The sequence below is a fragment of the Aulonocara stuartgranti genome (genome assembly GCF_965226115.1).
Source record: "Aulonocara stuartgranti genome assembly, chromosome: 20".
NCBI lineage: Eukaryota > Metazoa > Chordata > Actinopteri > Cichliformes > Cichlidae > Aulonocara > Aulonocara stuartgranti.
In genome coordinates this window covers 2,495,530-2,515,934 of record NC_138956.1, presented here as the reverse complement: position 1 = coordinate 2,515,934, position 20,405 = coordinate 2,495,530, and the positions used below count along the sequence as shown (strand labels likewise).

Genomic DNA, 20,405 nt, shown 5'->3' with positions numbered 1-20,405 from the left:
TTTTGGTTTTTGTCTTACGTTACCGAGACGCAAACATAACTTGTTTTCTTTAATGTGTTTGGACGACTTGAGGACATTTTGATGATTTTTACATTCAGCTGTGAACATAGGAAACACTGTTTGAAACAAATAACATTGACATTCACGTATACATTTCACTTAGCGGTACATTACACCGTATATAATAAGTAAATACACAGGCCTACAAACATGAAATAAACACTCCTAAATACACATGCAGAAAAGAATGTTGTATGTGTGCGCTGAACATTGCTCTATGATTACAGTATGCAATGCAAGCTGCTTTATCTTCAACACTGGAGTTGAGCAATAAAAAAAAGTCTGAAACTATTTTGAACTTTGACACTCTGAATTTGTGCTTTGTATTTAGGAAAATCAAAATCTTTGGAGGGGAAAAGCAAACAGGGTTTAAATATCAAGCTATAACATGCCAAAATCGAAATGTAAGCGATGATGGGTTTGTGGCGGTTATAAGAACAGAAATTGTGGCTCTAATAAAACTCTGCAAATTCTGAGAATAACAAGATTCATAAAACATGAGCTCCACATTTCGTGGACTCTCACAGTGAAATTTTGTTGCTTTATAGGACTTGGCTGTTTATTGACAGCGTGTTCTTCCTGTCTATGTACACAAAGGATCATCAAACCCGTAAAATCCCTCCAAGCAAATACTGATAACTGGCTGTATCCAAGGCAACAAGGGGGCTATTTAAAACCTGGCCTGTTTTTCTAGCCATAAATGAAGCTATTAAGAAAAAAGGGAGTGGGAGTTGAAAAACACATGACATGAACATTTTATTATTAATTATTCTTATTCTTATTGTTTTGTTTTGTTTTTTTAAACAGGTGCGTAATGTTTACGCCAGAGTCAGATGGCGCAGATCCCTTAGGTGTCGCGACTGTGCCTCCTGGACCCAGTCTGGAAAAAACAAACAAAAAAATAAAAACAACAACAACAACACTTCCTGCAGCTGATACAGACCTGTCGATAAAGAAACCGAGCACATGTTTATCAGTTGTTGGTGCCTTCATGATCATCTGTTAAAGCTGCTGCTGCATACTGCAGTGGGGATGAGCGCTTGCGCGAGCAGGAGGATTTATTCCGGTCATGCAAAGAAAGATAACGGGGTGAGCAGCCTGTGCATTAGACATACCACTGTGCTCTGGTAGTAGTGTGTCGTTTGGATTAACTGCTACTCTGAATCAAAAGTGTCCCGTGGTGTCTTCCTACACGATAATCATTCGTTCGCTTTGCGTATCCGTAATACGCTCCGCCTGAGCAGTGCATGACGCTACAAGTAAATTCTAGGGTCTGGGTTTCTACTGGATGTGAAGGAGGGCTTGAAGCCAAGCCCGCCCTCTCGAGACTTAGTTCGTGCTTGCACTGCCTTCTCAAGAGCTTTACACGTAAATGCAAGACGGAATAACCCTCAGTGCCCTGCGGAACTGCGCGGTGCACGTCGAAGAAAAGTGACCATGAAGTGACAGTCCGACGCTTGCCGATTATCGCCGACCTGTCCATGGTTATCACGGTGAGTGTTCCCCAACCCTTGCCACTCAAGAAGAAGACGCAGAAGCCGAAAAGCTGAAGACCAGAACGAGGTAGTGAAGTCGGATCTTGCCATGCCAACCGCGGATGCAGAGCCGGGCATCGGCACGGAGCCTCTAGCCCCGGTCTCAGAGAACCAACCCCAGGGTGAACGCGCAGTGAGTGTGCTGTGGTCGTTTGGGAAATGCCTGGGTGCTCTGCTACCAGTGTACCTGGCCGGATATTACGGCCTCAGCGTCAGCATTGTTCTATTCGGTCTGGTGATCTACATGGGATGGAAACACGGGCGACAAGAGAAAGTGATGAGGCTCAAGTCTGCCATGTACCTCCTGGAGAACGAGAGGGAATTCACCACTCAAACGGTTTTCAGAGCCAAAAGAGATTTGCCTCCCTGGGTGAGTACTGACACCCCCCTCTGTTAGGGTCATTCTCTGCAGAGTGCATCACACGCCACATCTGCCACAAATGTCAGGCTGATGCTTCTGGCAATATTATTCATTTTTATAGTTCTTCGAGTGAAAACACGAAGTCAGGTCGACTTTTACTTCATGGCACTCTGACGAATAGAAGCGATAGTTAATAATGTTGATATGTGCAGGAGAATCCTTCTGATTAATTTCCCTATATTTAGATATTCCTCATGTGAACTGCCTGGGGAAGTAGTCTGAACTGCTGCCTTCTCACCGAGTGTGAACTAATATGTCACGATGTTTACTTTAGAGGAACTTGTGAAACAGCAACAGCAATCTGTGATCTAGTGAAAAAAAGCATTTCATCCAGTGGTATGAGAAATTATCCGTGGGCTTTCCTCTTCCCGTTTCGCTACTGTTGACCTTATCTGGCTCCTAAAAACCTGATGAGTCATAAACAACATTCACAGCAGAAGCAAAGACCACCATATCTGGAAAGAGAGCCGGAGGGTCTGTGCGTGTGCGTGTCCTTGTGATGTTAAATGTGCATCATGCGGTTTATGGTTTCCTGAAATATTTTTAGTGACAATATTAGTGCTACTTGTTGTTTTTCCTCTTTTTTAGCTTTAACATATATGTACACACTCTTAGTAGAAATAAGATGATGTAACAAAGAAAAAGTGCATTGAAATTAAACTCTTTGCATCAATTTCTGTTCAAATAAAAAAGTAAACAAAAACAATAATATTTTATTTACACTGTTGTTCACAGGTCAACTTTCCAGATGTGGAAAAAGTTGAGTGGGTCAATAAGGTATGTTGTTTTTTATTTCCTGCATAACTTTGCATGTGTTGATTTCTATGAGAAATTCATATTTTTTTTAAATATCTGGTTCAACATGCAACTCTTTGCATGATTTCTTCATTTGATGTCTCAGCAAAGCAAAGGAAGCTGCAAAAAAACCAAACTGAAGATAAGGCATTCACGATTCACTTGATTAACTTGTATATTAGCTTCAGTGTCTCCAATTTAATATTAAGATAAAGAGCGCTTGTGTGGACTTTGAGGGACCCGGCTCCAGTTGCATGCTCTCCATCAGTGCAGATAATCTGCTGGTGTGATTAAGAGGCAGTGAGAGTGGCCGGGATCATATCGCAGCTTCTTTGTCTCTGTCAGTGCAGCAGCTTCACGTAGGCACAGAGAAAGCGTGGATGTGAATACTAATAATACAAAACACCCATTTGGAGGGAGAAAAATACAATGAACTCGATGACAGAAGCCCAGACTGTGGGATAGCAATTTGCTGGACTCATCTGTCACCCGGCCCACGTCTCTCGCCTGCAGGTTTCCTGACACATGACCTAGCAACTCACTTCCAGCTGTAAAGAAGCCGAGGCAGCCTCAAAATGTTCTCACCTTTTGTTGCATGTGTGAATTTTAAAAAGTAGTGCATGTGCATATGAAAAACAATGTACAGAGTTGCACTGTTATAAGCATGTCCACGAGTGTAACGTAAATAATGCACAGGTGAGCTGCAAAATGGTAGTAATGACTAGTGACAGTGTAGTCACAGTGTAGAGGTCAGAGGATTGGTAAACTGTAAAGGGTTTGGCACCACTGCTGCACTTCTCTCACTGTGATGCTGAAGATAACACCAGTGTGATGCTCTGTGGACTGATAAGACTGGTGAAAGTAAGACATCACACAGACTCCCTGTAAATATATTAAATTAAATTTACTGCACTAATGTTTTACTCTACAGACCAATAATTTATTAATTATTTTCTTAAGACTTGGGTGGCTCTCAATCAGAAAGTCCTGGATGTAAATACCTGGAGTTTGCATGTTCTCCCCATGTCTGCACAGGTTCTCTCTCTCTCTAGTCAACCTCTTGTCCCATTACAGCTGAAATACACTTTTTTCTCATTTTGCTCCCATCAATTTTCTTTGAAATTATTTTACGAACAGACAAACCAAACCTATTACATAACCTCCCTGACAGAGTTAATAAAATTAGAATGCAACCCACATCCTCACTTGAACTTGTTACATTGATATGGATTGCATTCTAATCTGATTAACAAGGAGGTTGTGCAATTGGTGTGGTTTGTCTGTTAGCAGAGATGGGGCTCGATCTAGAATTGTGTTTTCATAATTGCAAGGATGGGCTCTATTGGACATTTTGCCTAATATCTACATAAATGCATATCAGACAGAAATGTGAAGAAATGAAAAATAGGAAACATTGTTTGATGTCTTGTTGGGAAAATATAAAATAATCTTAATCCAGATGTCCTTCAATGTATGCAATCCTCGGTGCGTGGTGTGAAGGGAGCTTTGTTTTTTCCTCAGTGTAGGTATGCAATCTCATGCTGCTCTTTTAGAGGTACAGTGGGGCAAAAAAGTATTTAGTCAGCCACCGATTGTGCAAGTTCCCCCACTTAAAATGATGACAGAGGTCAGTAATTTGCACCAGAGGTACACTTCAACTGTGAGAGACAGAATGTGAAAAAAAAATCCATGAATCCACATGGTAGGATTTGTAAAGAATTTATTCGTAAATTAGGGTGGAAAATAAGTATTTGGTCACCTCAAACAAGGAAAATCTCTGGCTCTCACAGACCTGTAACGTCTTCTGTAAGAAGCTTTTCTGTCCCCCACTCGTTACCTGTATGAATGGCACCTGTTTGAACTCATCATCTGTATAAAAGACAGCTGTCCACAGCCTCAAACAGTCAGACTCCAAACTCCGCCATGGCCAAGACCAAAGAGCTTTCGAAGGACACCAGGAAAAGTATTGTAGACCTGCACCAGACTGGGAAGAGTGAATCTACAATAGGCAAGCAGCTTGGTGTGAAAAAATCAACTGTGGGAGCAATCATCAGAAAATGGAAGACATACAAGACCACTGATAATCTCCCTCGATCTGGGGCTCCACGCAAGATCTCATCCCGTGGGGTCAAAATGATCATGAGAACGGTGAGCAAAGATCCCAGAACCACACGGGGGGACCTGGTGAATGACCTGCAGAGAGCTGGGACCAAAGTAACAAAGGTCACCATCAGTAACACACTACAACGGCAGGGAATCAAATCCCGCAGTGCCAGACGTGTTCCGCTGCTGAAGCCAGTGCATGTCCAGGCCCGTCTGAAGTTTGCCAGAGAGCACATGGATGATACAGCAGAGGATTGGGAGAATGTCATGTGGTCAGATGAAACCAAAGTAGAACTTTTTGGTATAAACTCAACTCGTCGTGTTTGGAGGAAGAAGAATACTGAGTTGCATCCCAAGAACACCATACCTACTGTGAAGCATGGGGGTGGAAACATCATGCTATGGGGCTGTTTTTCTGCCAAGGGGACAGGACGACTGATCCGTGTTAAGGACAGAATGAATGGGGCCATGTATCGTGAGATTTTGAGCCAAAACCTCCTTCCATCAGTGAGAACTCTGAAGATGAAACGAGGCTGGGTCTTCCAACATGACAATGATCCAAAACACACCGCCCGGGCAACAAAGGAGTGGCTCCGTAAGAAGCATTTGAAAGTCCTGGAGTGGCCTAGCCAGTCTCCAGACCTCAACCCCATAGAAAATCTGTGGCGGGAGTTGAAAGTCCGTGTTGCTCGGCGACAGCCCCAAAACATCACTGCTCTCGAGAAGATCTGCATGGAGGAATGGGCCAAAATACCAGCTACTGTGTGTGCAAACCTGGTAAAGACCTATAGTAAACGTTTGACCTCCGTTATTGCCAACAAAGGTTATGTTACAAAGTATTGAGTTGTATTTTTGTTATTGACCAAATACTTATTTTCCACCCTGATTTACGAATAAATTCTTTACTAATCCTACCATGTGGATTCATGGATTTTTTTTTTCACATTCTGTCTCTCACAGTTGAAGTGTACCTCTGGTGCAAATTACTGACCTCTGTCATCATTTTAGGTGGGGGAACTTGCACAATCGGTGGCTGACTAAATACTTTTTTGCCCCACTGTAGGTTTTCTTTTCCTTATTAATACATAAAAACCTTCCCAGTGGCCATGTGTTGTGCTCTGCAGATCCTGCAGCAGGCTTGGCCCTTTATTGGCCAGTATCTGGAGAAGTTACTTGTGGAAATCATTGCTCCTGCCATCCGTACTTCTAGCATTCATCTGCAGACTCTGAGCTTCACCAAGGTTAACATAGGCGACAAGGTATCTGAGCGGCCTGTCACACACACACCCCCACACAGCAATTTCAGTTTGTTACAGTTGACTTTATCTGCTAATGCTGTGTCATCAAGTCTCTGTCAGTCTTGTTTGCTTTGTTTAACAGCAGCTGCTGTGTTCACAGGCGCTGAAGGTGGCTGGCGTAAAGGCTCATACGGAAAATGATAAGAGACAAGTTATGTTGGATTTGTACTTAAGGTAATCCAACACATCTGTGATTAGTTTCATGTGTTATCCCTCTGTCTACCTGCCTAAATAGGTCGGTCAAGTCAAATGCTAAAATGTTCTTGAAGTGTTCTAAAGCTTCTTGCAAGGGCTTGGCCCTGTCTTGAACAACAGAACAGTGTTTACTTAATACAGAATAAGAAAACAGCTCCGTCATAACTCGCACAAGCTGTTTCCTTTGTTTAAACACTTATCTTTAGATCTGTCACTTCCCTTCTGTTACAGCTATGCCGGTGATGTTGAGATCAATGTTGAAATCAAAAAGTACTTTTGCAAAGCTGGAGTAAAAGGAGTCCAGGTACGAGAAGAATCACTGGGATACTCTCACATTGCTGCTGTAATTAAGTGGCCTGAAAACACATTTTCAGAATCTAATTTTCTCTTTGCAGCTTCACGGGATGCTGCGTGTGATCCTCGAGCCTCTGATTGGAAACATACCGCTGGTTGGAGCTGTCACAATGTTCTTCATTCGCAGGCCTGTGAGTGTTTTTTTGTTTAATGGCTTTGCACTTTGCAGTAATGCAAGGCCTTTTACTTATTCATGTCTATTTGTCTGTATCATATGTGTAGAAACTGGACATCAACTGGACCGGACTTACCAACCTCTTGGATATCCCTGGATTGAAGTGAGTCTATATGATGGAGTTGATCTTTATGCTCACTCGAGTTGTGCAACCTGCCGAAAAAGTTGGAGTTGCACGTTATGGATCTTATTTACACGTTTCAGAGAGGTTATTGTTTATTTAGCTGCTGGTAGTACAGAGGCTTTTCTTGGAATTGAACTGAACTCCAAAACAAACAGATCAGAGCTGAAGAGCCCATCTGTTCACTGGCAGCTCTGTGTGGTCGCATCCTTAAAGGATAGTGTTGGTAACAGCTTCAGTTTTTATTCTTGTCAGCAAACTCTATGAAATTACAAGGAAAAAAAGAGTAAATTATCCAATTTTTCATCTGTTTCTATGCATATCCATTGCTATCCAAAAACTCTTAAAAAAACAGTGTGTGTAGTTCTTGGGTAGGTTGACATGTTACTCCTCTAAAACAAACAGTGCATCTTATTATAAGTAATTCTAAGACGTTCCTGGTGCAGTATTGAAAAGAGCATTCAAAAGTACTTATTCATTAACAAACTACACAATACATCAATAAAGATTTTCAACTACTAGTGCCTTCATTTATATTTGGGGGATTTCAAGTCTTGTTCTGGGAATTCTTCAGCAACAATCAGACAAAAATGTGGACAATAACAACCTCATTATTTATGTTTCTAGAATTTAATCATAATGTACTGTGTATAGTTTTATATAGAAGGCATAGTCTCACCAGTGGGATAGATTGTCAGTTCATATTCAGTGTGCTTATGTGTATGCTGGCTTATTCTACTCTGTGTGGAATAAACAGCAAAGTGTACTTTTGCAGAAAAACCAAACAATAAAACTAAACATAGAATTAAAGCATTATCAGAGGCGTAAATGTATTTCTGATACAGCATCAGTATTCCCTTTGGCAATGCTTTTAATCCTTCAGTCTACATAACTTTAAGAAATCTCCTCGTCTTTAACCAGTGGGTGTTTCTGTTTAGTTCTGTTGCTGGTTTTCATGCTTTCTTTTTATGCATGGACAGATGCACATAACCTGTGTGTGTGTCTGTATGTGCCTCCCTGTGCGTGCCCAACATCATCCTTGCATTCATTTGCAGTGCCATGTCGGACACTATGATAATGGATGCAATTGCCTCCCACCTGGTGCTCCCCAATCGTCTCACTATTCCCTTGGTGGCCGACCTGCACGTTGCGCAACTCCGCTCCCCTCTCCCAAGGGTAACTGTCTCAGTGACGAATGACCTTTCAAATTACGTAGACTGATGTAGATGTGTGTGTGTGTGTGATCGTCATATTAGCTGCAAACACATAGACTTAAGGCCGTACAGTAAATATGACGCATGCAATCGAATTTTGTGGCGATACCAGTCGACAAACCTTTTGATTTTATTTTTGTATCCCTGTTTTGTTTTTTGTTTTTTTGCATGTTTACGCACATGCTAGGGAGTTGTGCGTATTCACCTGCTGGAGGCTGAGGACCTGACCGCCAAGGACACGGTCATCAAGGGCTTAATCGATGGGAAGTCAGACCCATACGCTGTGCTGCGTGTTGGAACCCAGATTTTCACCTCTCATCACGTCGACAGCAACCTGAACCCGCAGTGGAGGGAGATGTATGAGGTGAGAGGGCTGCGAGTACGGAATAGATACCCTGTGTAAAGAAACAGGAGATATATGGCTTTGCCTTGACATTGGAGTACAGCTCCTCCAACCAATTTATGTGCCAAAAGCTATAGGTTCATATTGGTGTCCTTGCTTCGTAGGGATTGCAGTAAGTCCTTGATAGTAAGTATGTCCCTGGTGCTTCTAAGATAAACAGCTTTGTGGAGATTTTATCTAGTTCTGCAGGAAGCTGCTGTGTCACAGATAAGCAAGAATTGTGAAAACTGCTTGCTCAGAACATGTTTATCTTTTCAATTCAAGCCATGAACTAAATAGATATGAAATGATATACATATATTTGCCTACCACAGTAGTGAAGAGTTCTTGCCATTGTGTTGTTTGCATGCTCTTTTGTATGCCGTATGTGGTTTTATCTACGCCATTCTTGTACAAGATCAGAACTACCAGCTTAATATTGTGCACTTTCCCCATGTGCTGCATAAAGAGCTCTAACTAGGACATTGGACACTAGACCTTTGTAGGTGGCACTGGGACATTGGCTGCAGATCCTTTGGAATATGGGGTTTAAGGGTGGCGGCTGGATTTGTCCTGGAACAGCTTGATCGGAGTGGGATATGGGGAGTTTAGAGGCCCTAATTTTACTTGTTTTTTGACCATTTTTGAGCAGCTTTTGTGGTGTGGCAGTAATCATTATCCTGCTCGGGAATACCACCACTGCTGGAGACTACCATTGGCACTGGCTGGGGGGTGGGACCCGTTTAAGAGGGTAGCACATATTAAAGTAACCCAAGGTTTCCCAGTAGAACCTTGTGTTGTAATGAAATGATGGTCGCTGTTACGCACTTCGCTTGCTTGTGGTTTTAATGTTGTGGCTGATTGGTGTATATATTTGTGTATCTGTTGTGTGTGTTGTGTATTTGTCCATTTATGTGTGTGTGTGTATGTGTGTCAGGTGATTGTCCATGAAGTACCTGGTCAGGAGTTGGAAGTGGAAGTATTTGACAAAGACCCAGACCAGGATGACTTCCTGGGGAGGTAGCTTATTCATTTTCATTCATTTACTCTGTCTCTATGTGCTCCTCGTGCCATTTCCATAACTGCTTTTGCGATGTCGGGCCACGATTCTGCTGAAATTTGAACAGCTTGGTCTCATTTATTCTGGGATTGATCAATTTTCTTCTCTGTGTCTTTCTATCTGTTTCTCTTCCAGGGTCAAAATTGATCTTGATATTGTAAAGAAGGCCAGAGTTGTGGATGATGTGAGTAGCGACGCTTGGGAGGTTTCTGACTTAAAAGTTGCATTTTTTTCTCTGTCTCAGTAAACAAATTGTGAAAATGGGATGAAACAGTGCAGCATAACGGTTAGCATGTGACACAGGAGACACCCATGTGCCTCCTCGTGATCTGCTCTTGTTACGCCACCTTCAGTTCTGCCATCCTGCTCAGGCTCAAGAATTCAGCCAGATAAAAAAAAATGTTTGTGTAATGAGCCCTCTGTTTTTTTACACAGTGGTTCGATCTGAGGGACGTCACATCTGGCAGTGTTCACCTCCGGCTTGAGTGGCTCTCTCTGCTGTCTTCTGCTGACAGACTGAGTGAGGTGAGGCTAGAGCAGAGTCTAACGCTCTTGTTTCCTCAGTGCTGTGCAGTGTCAGTGATCATTGTTTTTTCCGTCTTCTTATATTCTTGCCATGTAATCTTTGGTTTTATTTCATAATATGAGAATAAACTGGAAATACAGACCGGAAAGGACGATCAGCCTGAGAACTCTCAGGTTAGATGGTTCATGTCGTAAACAGGACCAGCGGCCTCTGCTATCAAAAGATCCATTTTTGAGCAGTTTGACTGTAGCCACAAAACACAAACGTTAGCCATAGGCATGCATGTGTGTGTCTGTTTCTATGTGTGAGCCATGCAACAGACTGGTGACATGTCTAGGATGTACGCTGCCTCTCAACCAATGACATCTGGGATAAGCTGTTAGTGAGTGCAAAGAGTCATGGCAGAATCTACTGCATGCATGGAGAAGAGATGTGAACGATAACTGACCAATGGAAGAGCTTGTTCTTTAGTTCAATCCCAAACTGTGAACACACATTGTAAATGACTGCAGTATAAATGAATCACATTGCTCTGACTTATATCCCCAATGCTTATATTAAATGTAACTACTAGAAGGGTTCTCTGTTCTGTTGTATGTGGAAAGAGACTTCACATACATATATGTGAAGTCAGATCACTGGTGAAGAGATGGCTCTTAAACCTAATTTGAACTTGGTGAATATTTGTGCAGAGGGTTTGTGATGCCAGGACTTGCCACATTGTGTATAGCTTTCCCATGAAAGAAACAAACAACTTGTGTAATTTCACACTTGCTTAAGGAAATAACCGAAGTGATTGCACAAAACCGCACAAAAAAACAAGCTAGAAAAAATTTGTAATTTTCTGAAGAAGAATAATAGTGAAGTAGGTCAGTGGCAGGAAGACCTGAATTCTTATCTTAATCTAATTTTTTAAACAATTTTTTTATTATTCACTCTGTACGTGTCACCTAGCTATGCTGAATGCACCTTCTTGTTGTTTCTACTGTCAAATTCAAAATACTAATAATTGAATAATAGAATAATGTTTGAAAAAACAAATGGAGAATGGAAAGAACCACAATCATAGATAAAAGTGTAAAAAAAAACCTTGCTGATTTCCCTTTATTATCATTTTTTAAATCTGTCAAAGGAGCCACCAGAGACGAGCGCAGATGAGTCGTCTGCTGTCTTAAACTGCACGTTTACTACAACTACAAGAATCCAAGCATCCAGTTATTTATTGATTAACCATCATGGATCACAAAATGAAAAGTTTAACTTGTATTCATACTCACTACAACAAAATACTGTGACACATCAAACACCCATATAATAATAGGAAGGATGTTTTGAAAAATAACTACTGGTAGGACACTGGACTTGTACATAATTTTGCTCACATGTTTTTCTTTTATTCTTCTACCAGGTGATTGCGAAGAACCAGAATTTGACCAGTAAGGTGGCTGAACCTCCGTCTGCTGCCATCCTAGCTGTCTATCTCGATCAGGCTTATCAGCTGCCTGTAAGAGCATCACAGTTTGATTTATGTGGGATTCAGTTTTGTTCTGTTACCCAAACTGATCTGTTTCAAATGTCATAGATGAGAAAAGGTAATAAGGACCCAAGCCCGATGGTACAGATTTCTGTTCAGGATAAAACTAAAGAGAGCAAGGTAAGAGTGATGAGATGAAGAGTAACTAGTGATGAATACCTCCCTCCGGCCTCTGGACATTATTAATGATTTATTCTTGCATTTGCAGACTTGCTACGGTACAACCAGCCCAGTGTGGGAAGATGCTTTTACCTTCTTCATTAAGGATCCTCACAAACAAAATATCGACATTCAGGTGAGTCATCCTCAGAAGCAACTGAACTCACTCATTAAGCTAGCTGCTGAGAGTTTAGGTATAGCTATACACCTAATACCTAAAAACCTCCCTATAGCTTACCTTTCCATCTGTTTAAATTCAGACTTGATGTATTTTCTATAAACTGCCCTCTCCTCCTTACTTTGCCTTTCTTATAACCCTAACTCGACCTTTTTTGTTGTGTTTCAATCAGGTCAAAGATGACGACCGAGCTCTGTCCTTGGGCAGTCTAAAAATCCCTCTGGCCCGTCTTGTCGGGATGCCCGAGCTCACCATGGATCAGTGGTTCCAGTTGGAGAATTCGGGTTCAGCCAGCCGCATCTTCATCAAAATTGTGCTGAGGGTTGGTATTTCACATACACAAATACTTAAACACTTATTTTGTGCACAGACTTTAATGGGTAGTTTGCTTTAATAAATTAATACCTGAAGATGCCTTCAGCAGTGAGATACGAACTCCAATGTTCATATCAAATGTCCAAAGCAAATTCCCACCATAAGTCAGAATTTTGGGTTATTATCTAAAAATGTTGAAATTCTTATCTGTTTTTTATGAGAAAATAACTTGAAATTGAGAAAACAACATGAAATTGTGATATAATAAGCCAAATCTTTGACTTATGGAAGCAGAAAAACGTTTTTTCAGTGGCAGAAATTCTATATAAAGCTGTGAACCTCTTTTTTGATTATCACAGGGAATAAAACATCACTGTTTGGTTCTCACTGTTGCTCATATTTCTTGTTTCCTGCTAGGTTTTGTGGCTAAGTGATGATGCCAGTCCTACAACTCCTTCTCCTCGCCCCACAGACCCTGGGTCTACATCAAGTCAGGGGGGAACTACATCAAACCAGAACCCTTCAGGACCCGGTGGGTTGACTAAACCTCAGCCAACACGACCACAGCACACCACCCCCGATCCAGAGTTTGGAACTGAGGTAATAAAGTGAAAAAGCTGCAGACAGCACTTTAATACACATCCTCCAAAAACAGCCACACCACTGTCTGCCTGCAGGGAGTGTTGCGAATCCATCTGATGGAGGCCCAAAACCTGATTGCCAAAGACAACTTTATGGGTGGCATGATGAAGGGGAAGAGCGACCCCTACGTGAAGATTCGTGTCGGTGGTATAACCTTCCGCAGCCACACCATCAAAGAGAACCTCAACCCTGTCTGGAACGAACTCTATGAGGTGCTATCACTTTTAAAAGTTTCACTTAGATATTCTATCCATCTGATCAGATCATTCAATTTTAGATTACAAATACTTGATTTCTTTTTTCCTGTTTAGGTTATTTTGACCCAGCTTCCAGGTCAAGAAATCCAGTTTGAGTTGTTTGATAAGGACATTGATCAGGATGACTTCCTGGGAAGGTGAGTCCTTACATCACACAAAAAAACGTGAACATTTCTGACTAGTTTGTTTTTAAACCTGCTGACAAATGAAGGATAAAATTTTGTGCCTTTTTTTGCAGGTTCAAACTTAGCCTACGAGACATCATCAGCGCACAATACACCGATACGGTGTGTGCCATTATTAAAAAGACGTGACCAAATAATATAGCAAATATTTACATTTGTATTCTTATCATAACTTAAATTTTTTGTAACACTTTTGTTTCAGTGGTACACTCTAAATGATGTGAAGTCTGGTCGAGTTCACCTAATGCTGGAGTGGCTGCCGAGGGTCTCTGACCTCTCCAGACTGGAGCAGGTTCAGTATTTCTATTTTCCATTGTCTAATGACCTGGACGCGCCCAGCTAAATACACTTACAGTTAAATAAAATACACAAAAGATTTTGTGTCCTAAACTTAAAGCTAGTGCTGCAAAGGAAACATGAACTGCTAGTTTCCTATTTCAAGTGTCTTCCTGAAACGCTCTCTCTCTCCTGTCTTTGCCCCTCTTTTCTACAGATCCTGCAGTACCAGACCCTGCAGTCTTTCCAAAACAAGGTGGTGCCGTCAGCCGCTCTGGTGTTCGTGTACGTGGAGCGTGCCCACGGCCTTCCGGTGAGACCATATCGATGAGTGTTTATGGTCATTTTTTTAATATTTTGCTTCCAATGAGCCAGACTTTCCAATGAGCAATAGTTCTAGAGACTTTCTGGAGGTCTTAAAAAGTCTTTCTTTGGACATTGGCTGTTTTTTTTTTTTAGACTTTTTCAGCTTGCTGTGCCTGGTCATTTCAGAAGAATGCCTTTTTGTGTTTGTTTAGCCACAAACACTTGTCTATGTTTTACCTATTTCAAGGATGAAGCAGTATTTTAAATGGTAAACTGACTGGTGCTTTTATAACTCTTTTCTACTCTGCCTGTGCACTCAAAGGGCCATATACAACTAGTCTCAGTGACACCCATTCACATGCTTTTTCAAAACCAAGTGCTTTCTCTCTAACAGTCACGCATATTCATAGAGGAAACTGGGGTTAGTATCTTGGCCAAGAATATTTGGCAAGCAGTTGGCACCAAATTACAAACTGGTAGGTGACCTGCTCTAACTCCTGAGCTACAGCCCCGCAGTTGTGTCTACACGTACTATAACAGATAACAATTTGCTTTAACAGAACCGATTTTAAATTGTATCTGTGGGAACTATTTGACTAGCAGCCCATTTATTTTACTCTAAGAAAAACGGTTATAAGATCGTTTTTTACATCAACAAGGTCATTCCCAAAGAGCTATTAGCTTCACATGGTGGCACGACATCTCCTTAAAAACATCTGAGGAAACTGGACAAGTGGAGGACAAAAGAGGAAGTGGCATGCTAAAATCATGCACAGTGTTGCTCAGCAGAGCGGTACAACAGTGAGTGTCTACAGTTGTCTTTAAACACAGTGGTGGAATTATGAATGCAGAAATGCACCAACAGAGAACAGAACAAAAGGCAGCCAACATCCAAAGAAGAGCTTTGAACGTCCTTTAAGAAGCCTGGAGAACCATTCCTGCAGTCTACTTAAAGACATGACAAGAAAGCCTAAGAGTGTTCAAGCTGTGTCACATCAAATATTGACTTTCAAGCTGGTTAGACAGAGTACAAACTGTTTCTGTCTTATATTTCCACGCTGATGCTGTTGCTTACAGTTCCTGTAGTGCCGTGTAATCATTTGTACGTTATTTCAGCTGAAGAAGAATGGAAAGGAGCCAAAAGTTGGAGCCGAGATTATCCTTAAAAATGTTTCATACAAAACCAAGGTAGGCTCTTAACTCACTAAAGATGTTCACTGAAAATAAAGGGAAAAAATGGTGTTTCACAAAAGTCACATTTATTGTTTGTTTTTTCTAAAGGTCTCTGAGCGATCCACGTCCCCTCGATGGGATGAAGGCTTTCACTTTTTGACTAGTGACCCCAGAAGTGAAATACTCACGGTCAAGGTGCGAGTCATTATCTATATTTATCTGAATCATGAGGATGCAAAGTAGATGCATTTGATTCACACCATTTGTCAAAACTAAAACATTTTACACCAATAAAAGAAGTAGAAGATGTGTGCGTTTATTTATGTCTTTGTTTCCTTGTAGCTTTCCCACAGCTGGGGCCAGGCTCTCGGCTCTTTGACACTTCCTCTGAAGGAGGTGCTGGCTGAGACAGACTTGGTTCTGGACCGCTGGCTCAATCTGGATGGAGCGCTGCCAGAGAGCCAGATACTGTTGATGGTCATACTGAAGGTACTGCAGACAGGCTGCTTATTTTCACTGTGCTGTAGTAGCTTTTCTTGGAGCAATGCTATACTAAGTGCTTACTGACTGTGTGCCATTATCTAAACTAGTCCATGATGTTTATTAAGTCATAATTATTGAGTCATGATTTTTATTCAGTGATTATTTTTAATATACCTTGCAGATCCTGGACACTCAGCTGGCAGTGTGTCGTGGGGCTGTAGGGGAGGGAGGTGTCGATGGCGTCATCCCTAAATGGGATCCTTCTCATCTGGACCTCAGACACAGACCTGGATTCTCCATGTGAGTCACACATAGGGGTATAGTAGTCCTGCTGTGTGGTGCATACCTGCACTGTAAGCGCAGTAATATACTTAAGTGACTGTCCAAATGACACCCAAATGTAAATAAACATCATTTCTCATCTGTGTCTTTAGGGTGAGTGACAACCCAAACTCAGCAGGACAGGTGAAGCTTACCATCGGTTACTCCATGGAGGAAAACCGGCTTTTCATCACTGTTCACTCCTGCAGGTTTCTATAAGCCATACGTTACCCATCCCATCATCATCATCATCATCATCACACTTTAAGCAGAAAAACCATCAAATGTTGTGGATGTGATCTCTTTATACTGACAGAGCATTGGTAGCGCGTTCCAAGGATGGCGCAGACCCGTATGTTTCCTTCATCCTGTTGCCTGACAAGAAGGCTACCACCAAGAGGAAAACTGCGACCAAGAAGAAAGACCTCAGCCCAGAATTTAATGAGAGGCAAGACAAACAAATAGGGCTGTGATTATAGCGACTGACCTCTCCCACATTAACCTTGCTTGTTTCTGTAGGTTTGACTTTGACTTATCAGTCGAGGAATCCTCTCAGAGAAGACTGGACCTGTCTGTGAAGAACAGTGTCTCTTTCATCAGCCGAGAGAGGGAGCTTATCGGCAAGGTATTTGTAATCGGTCACGTCTGAAATTCAGCTCGTCTTTGCCCAAGGTTGTGTAAAATACTTGGCTTTAATCTCAAGACTCTTCTTCTCTCTCTCTCGTTGCCTTCAGTTGCAGCTGGACCTGGACCAAATTGACCTCAAGACGGGTGTCACACAGTGGTAACTATTTAACCCTTTCATGCATCAATTATAAGAACCACAGTGAAGTGTTTTTATTCTTCTTTAAGCATGACAAAAAACAATCCATTGTCTTTTCTTTCTTTTTATTTTCAGGTACGACTTGGCAGCAGAGACCAACTAAAAGAATCAATGCCTGATCCTCAGGCATCTACTTTCAAACATAAGCATTGCTTCTGTGATCTGTGATTTGTGCGTGTGTATATTCAGCTTAAATGGAAATTTCCACCATCACTGAAGAAAAAAAAACGATGACATATCTGCTCCAGAAAAACACAGTCCATCAGTATTTATGAGCAAAACTTTACTTGTCGCTAAATATTCGTGAAGTGATAACTGTGCTGAATCCATTCTGTCTCAGGCAGATATTTAAGCTGAATAAATATTTGATAATAATGCAACTATGTTGCATGACAAACCAAGGTTATGTGTGTTTAAAGCATGCAAAAAGTCCTCTTGCATTTTAGCTTTAAAAGGGCTTATATATTTGTCCAATTTCCAAAGGTACGACAACATTTTATGGATTTTCAGCATCCAACAAAACGGGAAAACATTTGTTTGAATTTTATTTGTTACAGTCTCCAAACAGTTCCTGTTATGGCTTTGTTTATGTGGGTTTATATTACTGCCATAAGTATTTCAAAACTGTGCACAGTTTGTCAGTGTTTATGAAATATGTTCCAGATGAAGTTTTATATGTTTTAACCAGAACTTTCTGAATGTTAATTTTTTTTAAATCAAAGTGTTACAAGCCTTCAAGCCCAAATTTCCACTGAGAACAGAGGTACGATGCTGTACAGTCTTAATCACTGTGCTTTTACCAAGAGAAAACTTTGTAGATGTTTTGTCCAGAGCTCCTTTGTGTTTTTATGTGTTTGTAGTCCTAAATGCAAATGGCTGATGGCTTACAGTCATGTTTATGCTTTATTTTTACACGCAAAACCCTTTTTGACCTCATGAGAAGCAGATTATTGTATACCTGTTCCGGGACAACTTCCATGTCCCATCATGTCTCACCTCACTGCAGACACTTAGACACTGATTTGTGGTAAAGGGTGGGAAAAAACAGAGTGTCAGAAGTAAAAAGGAAAACTGCTGTGCTTTGATAATTTCAACATATCATCATGCATCTGCTAAAGCTGTTGATTAAACTTTGCACTCCTGTGAATCCAACCAGCTTTGTCATCTATTTATTTCTCTGATCTTTCTTGTCATGGCCATTTCTTGCCAGCAGGTCGCGATAAAGTGCTGACAATCGGCTTTTCCGTCCAGCTGTATGCAGGCTCACTGCTTACAGATGTGAGGGGCGGGAGGGAGGGAGACAGATTGCAATGACTGACATGCAGTCAGACCAACAGGAGGCATGCCACCCCCAATGCGGGCAGGACTCTAGAAGAAAACCCTGAGCTCTGAGTGGAGGCAACAGCAAAGACCTTAATCAGGATCACACAACAATAATGAATGGAAACACGTCGGAGCCAAGAAAGTTGAGCAGCACCTAAAAGTAACTGTCGGTCGGGTTTTGAAAGTTATCTGTCATTGGGGAAAATTCGCTGTAAGTAATGGATTGGCCAGGCAAGACAGAGGCTACTTTCTGGAAGATGAAGCAGCTGCACTCTTACTTTTAAAAAAGAGACTAGAGTCAAACACTGTCAACTTAAACGCGTGATTAGGGGTAAATGGCATTTAGGGACTACTGCAGTGTCAGCTTTTTTCTTCTTCTTTTTTCTTCAATAATCTGTTTTTGGAGAGAAGTGGATTATTCGGATTAAATCGCGGATGAGACTCTCGGAATACTTTGGAGATTTCTTTCTTTTTGCTTCTTTTACTTGGATTATTCTTGTCGCCGTAAGAAGCTGAGGCAAGTTTCAAGTCGACGGCAGGATAAGGCATTAAAATGGGTAATATAGAGAGTGTGGACGGCCAGTCGGAGATGAAGCAGCACATCATGCCTCTGAAGGTGCCCATGCCTGACCCCACCGAGCTGGAGGAGAAATTTGCCATTGTTTTGGTAAGTTAACGGGCTAATAACCGCACTTTTGCCACGGTGCTGTCGAATAATCGAGTAGTAGCTGTCTGTGTTTTGCTTTTAAACTTGTTGAGCTTTTAAACTTGTCGGTAGTGGGTTTATTTTCCCTTAAAGCACTGGATCACAGTTATTAACAACCCATAACAACCCTTGTTCTTTCTATATATGAAAAAAAGTTTATTTCTTGCTCTTTTTTGTTTATTTGTTATTTATTGTTTATTTGTTTATTTATTTGGACTATTATGGACCATTATGAGCTGCTGATGTATTAAATGAACCGTCCCGCCCCTCATTCTCTCCCCACTCCTGCGGTTCTTTTGTCTCTCCAAAAGTCAGACAACTCAGCGTTTGGCTGAAGTGGCACATACTGAGCGCGGCATGGCGAGAGTGGTGGAGGTGGTGGTGTTTGGTAGGGGGAGAGGTAAACGGCATTTCCCCCCCTCTCCTCTACAGGATGGAGGACATTTTCCTGCATATCCTTGACGGAGAACATCACAGCATTCTGCGTTTATTTAGTTTAGCCCCTCTCGCTGCAGGCGACTCATCTAAAAAACAACATTTTCTGAATTCCCCCAAAACTCCCACACCCGAAGTATCCTCCCCTTTCCTACCTCCCTACACCCTCCACATCAGGCCCGAGTTTAGGCGTTTAGACGCTTTGTAATAGCGAGCGCACCGTCGACACCCACCTCCCTGTCGATCAGCGGAGTCGAACAAGGATGACAGGGTGTCATTTATGCGTCAGAGGGGGCATTTCAGCGTTCAGCACATCACAAAGCGGGACTTTACGGCTACTTTCTCTTTCAAGCACGATCGCGTGTCTAGATTCCTTCATTATTCATGCGCTGAAGCGAAGAGGAGATGCTTTAATGAAAATTTGGGTTTTGTTTGGGGGTTTTTTCCACTTAGGTGGGCGGAATGTAATCAGCCAGCAGCTCGACTTTGACTATACAGTTTTAATTTGGGGATTCCACAAAAAGTCTCGTATTGTTCTGATGAAAAAATAAGAAAACATATGTTTCCATCCGTCCATCTTTTTTTTTATATTCAATTTTCTTTTTATGTAAAGCCTCTTACTCTTAAAAGTTTTCCAAATTGTCAGAGAATCCACCTTAATCTCTTTCACGGCATTTACTTAACGTTTTAATTCAGTTTAACAAACTCAAAGAGTAGTGGCAACAAGTTGTGGTTTTATCAGGGTTAATGTGCAAAACTTGGTCTGAAACTTTCGTTTCCTGCATGCATCTTGTGAGATTGCTGTTCAACCATGTCAGACTTAAACATTGTCGTGCTTGAGTGGTGACAGCCCTCTCATCTTAACAAGGAAGCCAGTAAACTTTGAGTTTAGATGGGACAGCCCGGGTGTGCTGGTCGCAAATCATGTCAACATGCAGTCCTTATAGTATGATATAATATTGAGGCCGTGATGAGGGTTCAAATGAAGATTTTACTTCAGTCCACTTTTGTCATAGTAACACAGTAAAAGTCTCGAGCCATCTCTAATTT

General features: G+C 41.6%; 2 protein-coding genes across 8 annotated transcripts in view; both read left to right on the top strand.

The window, feature by feature from the left end:
- The first annotated feature begins 1,127 nt into the window (after positions 1–1,127).
- On the top strand, positions 1,128–18,043 carry esyt1a (extended synaptotagmin-like protein 1a). The gene is made up of 31 exons (XM_082517849.1): positions 1,128–1,965; positions 2,752–2,793; positions 6,039–6,173; positions 6,313–6,386; positions 6,639–6,711; positions 6,803–6,892; positions 6,984–7,039; positions 8,113–8,233; positions 8,459–8,635; positions 9,591–9,673; positions 9,849–9,897; positions 10,149–10,238; positions 11,648–11,743; positions 11,822–11,893; positions 11,982–12,068; positions 12,283–12,432; positions 12,843–13,025; positions 13,103–13,279; positions 13,379–13,461; positions 13,563–13,611; positions 13,712–13,801; positions 14,003–14,098; positions 15,208–15,279; positions 15,373–15,459; positions 15,607–15,753; positions 15,929–16,047; positions 16,182–16,277; positions 16,385–16,516; positions 16,588–16,693; positions 16,803–16,852; positions 16,967–18,043. The coding sequence occupies exons 1-31, from the start codon at positions 1,645–1,647 to the stop codon at positions 16,992–16,994; spliced, it is 3,231 nt and encodes a 1,076-aa protein (XP_082373975.1). The 5' UTR covers positions 1,128–1,644; the 3' UTR covers positions 16,995–18,043.
- Positions 18,044–18,233: 190 nt separating this feature from the next.
- Positions 18,234–20,405, top strand: part of fmnl3 (formin-like 3) — a 34,272-nt gene continuing 32,100 nt past the window's right edge. For 6 of the 7 annotated variants that reach the window (XM_082517549.1, XM_082517548.1, XM_082517545.1 and 3 more), the window contains exon 1: positions 18,234–18,881. In XM_082517549.1, the coding sequence (XP_082373675.1) occupies positions 18,768–18,881 (114 nt within the window). In that variant the 5' untranslated portion in view covers positions 18,234–18,767. The remainder of the gene's footprint in view (positions 18,882–20,405) is intronic. The other variant, XM_082517543.1, reaches the window with a different exon arrangement.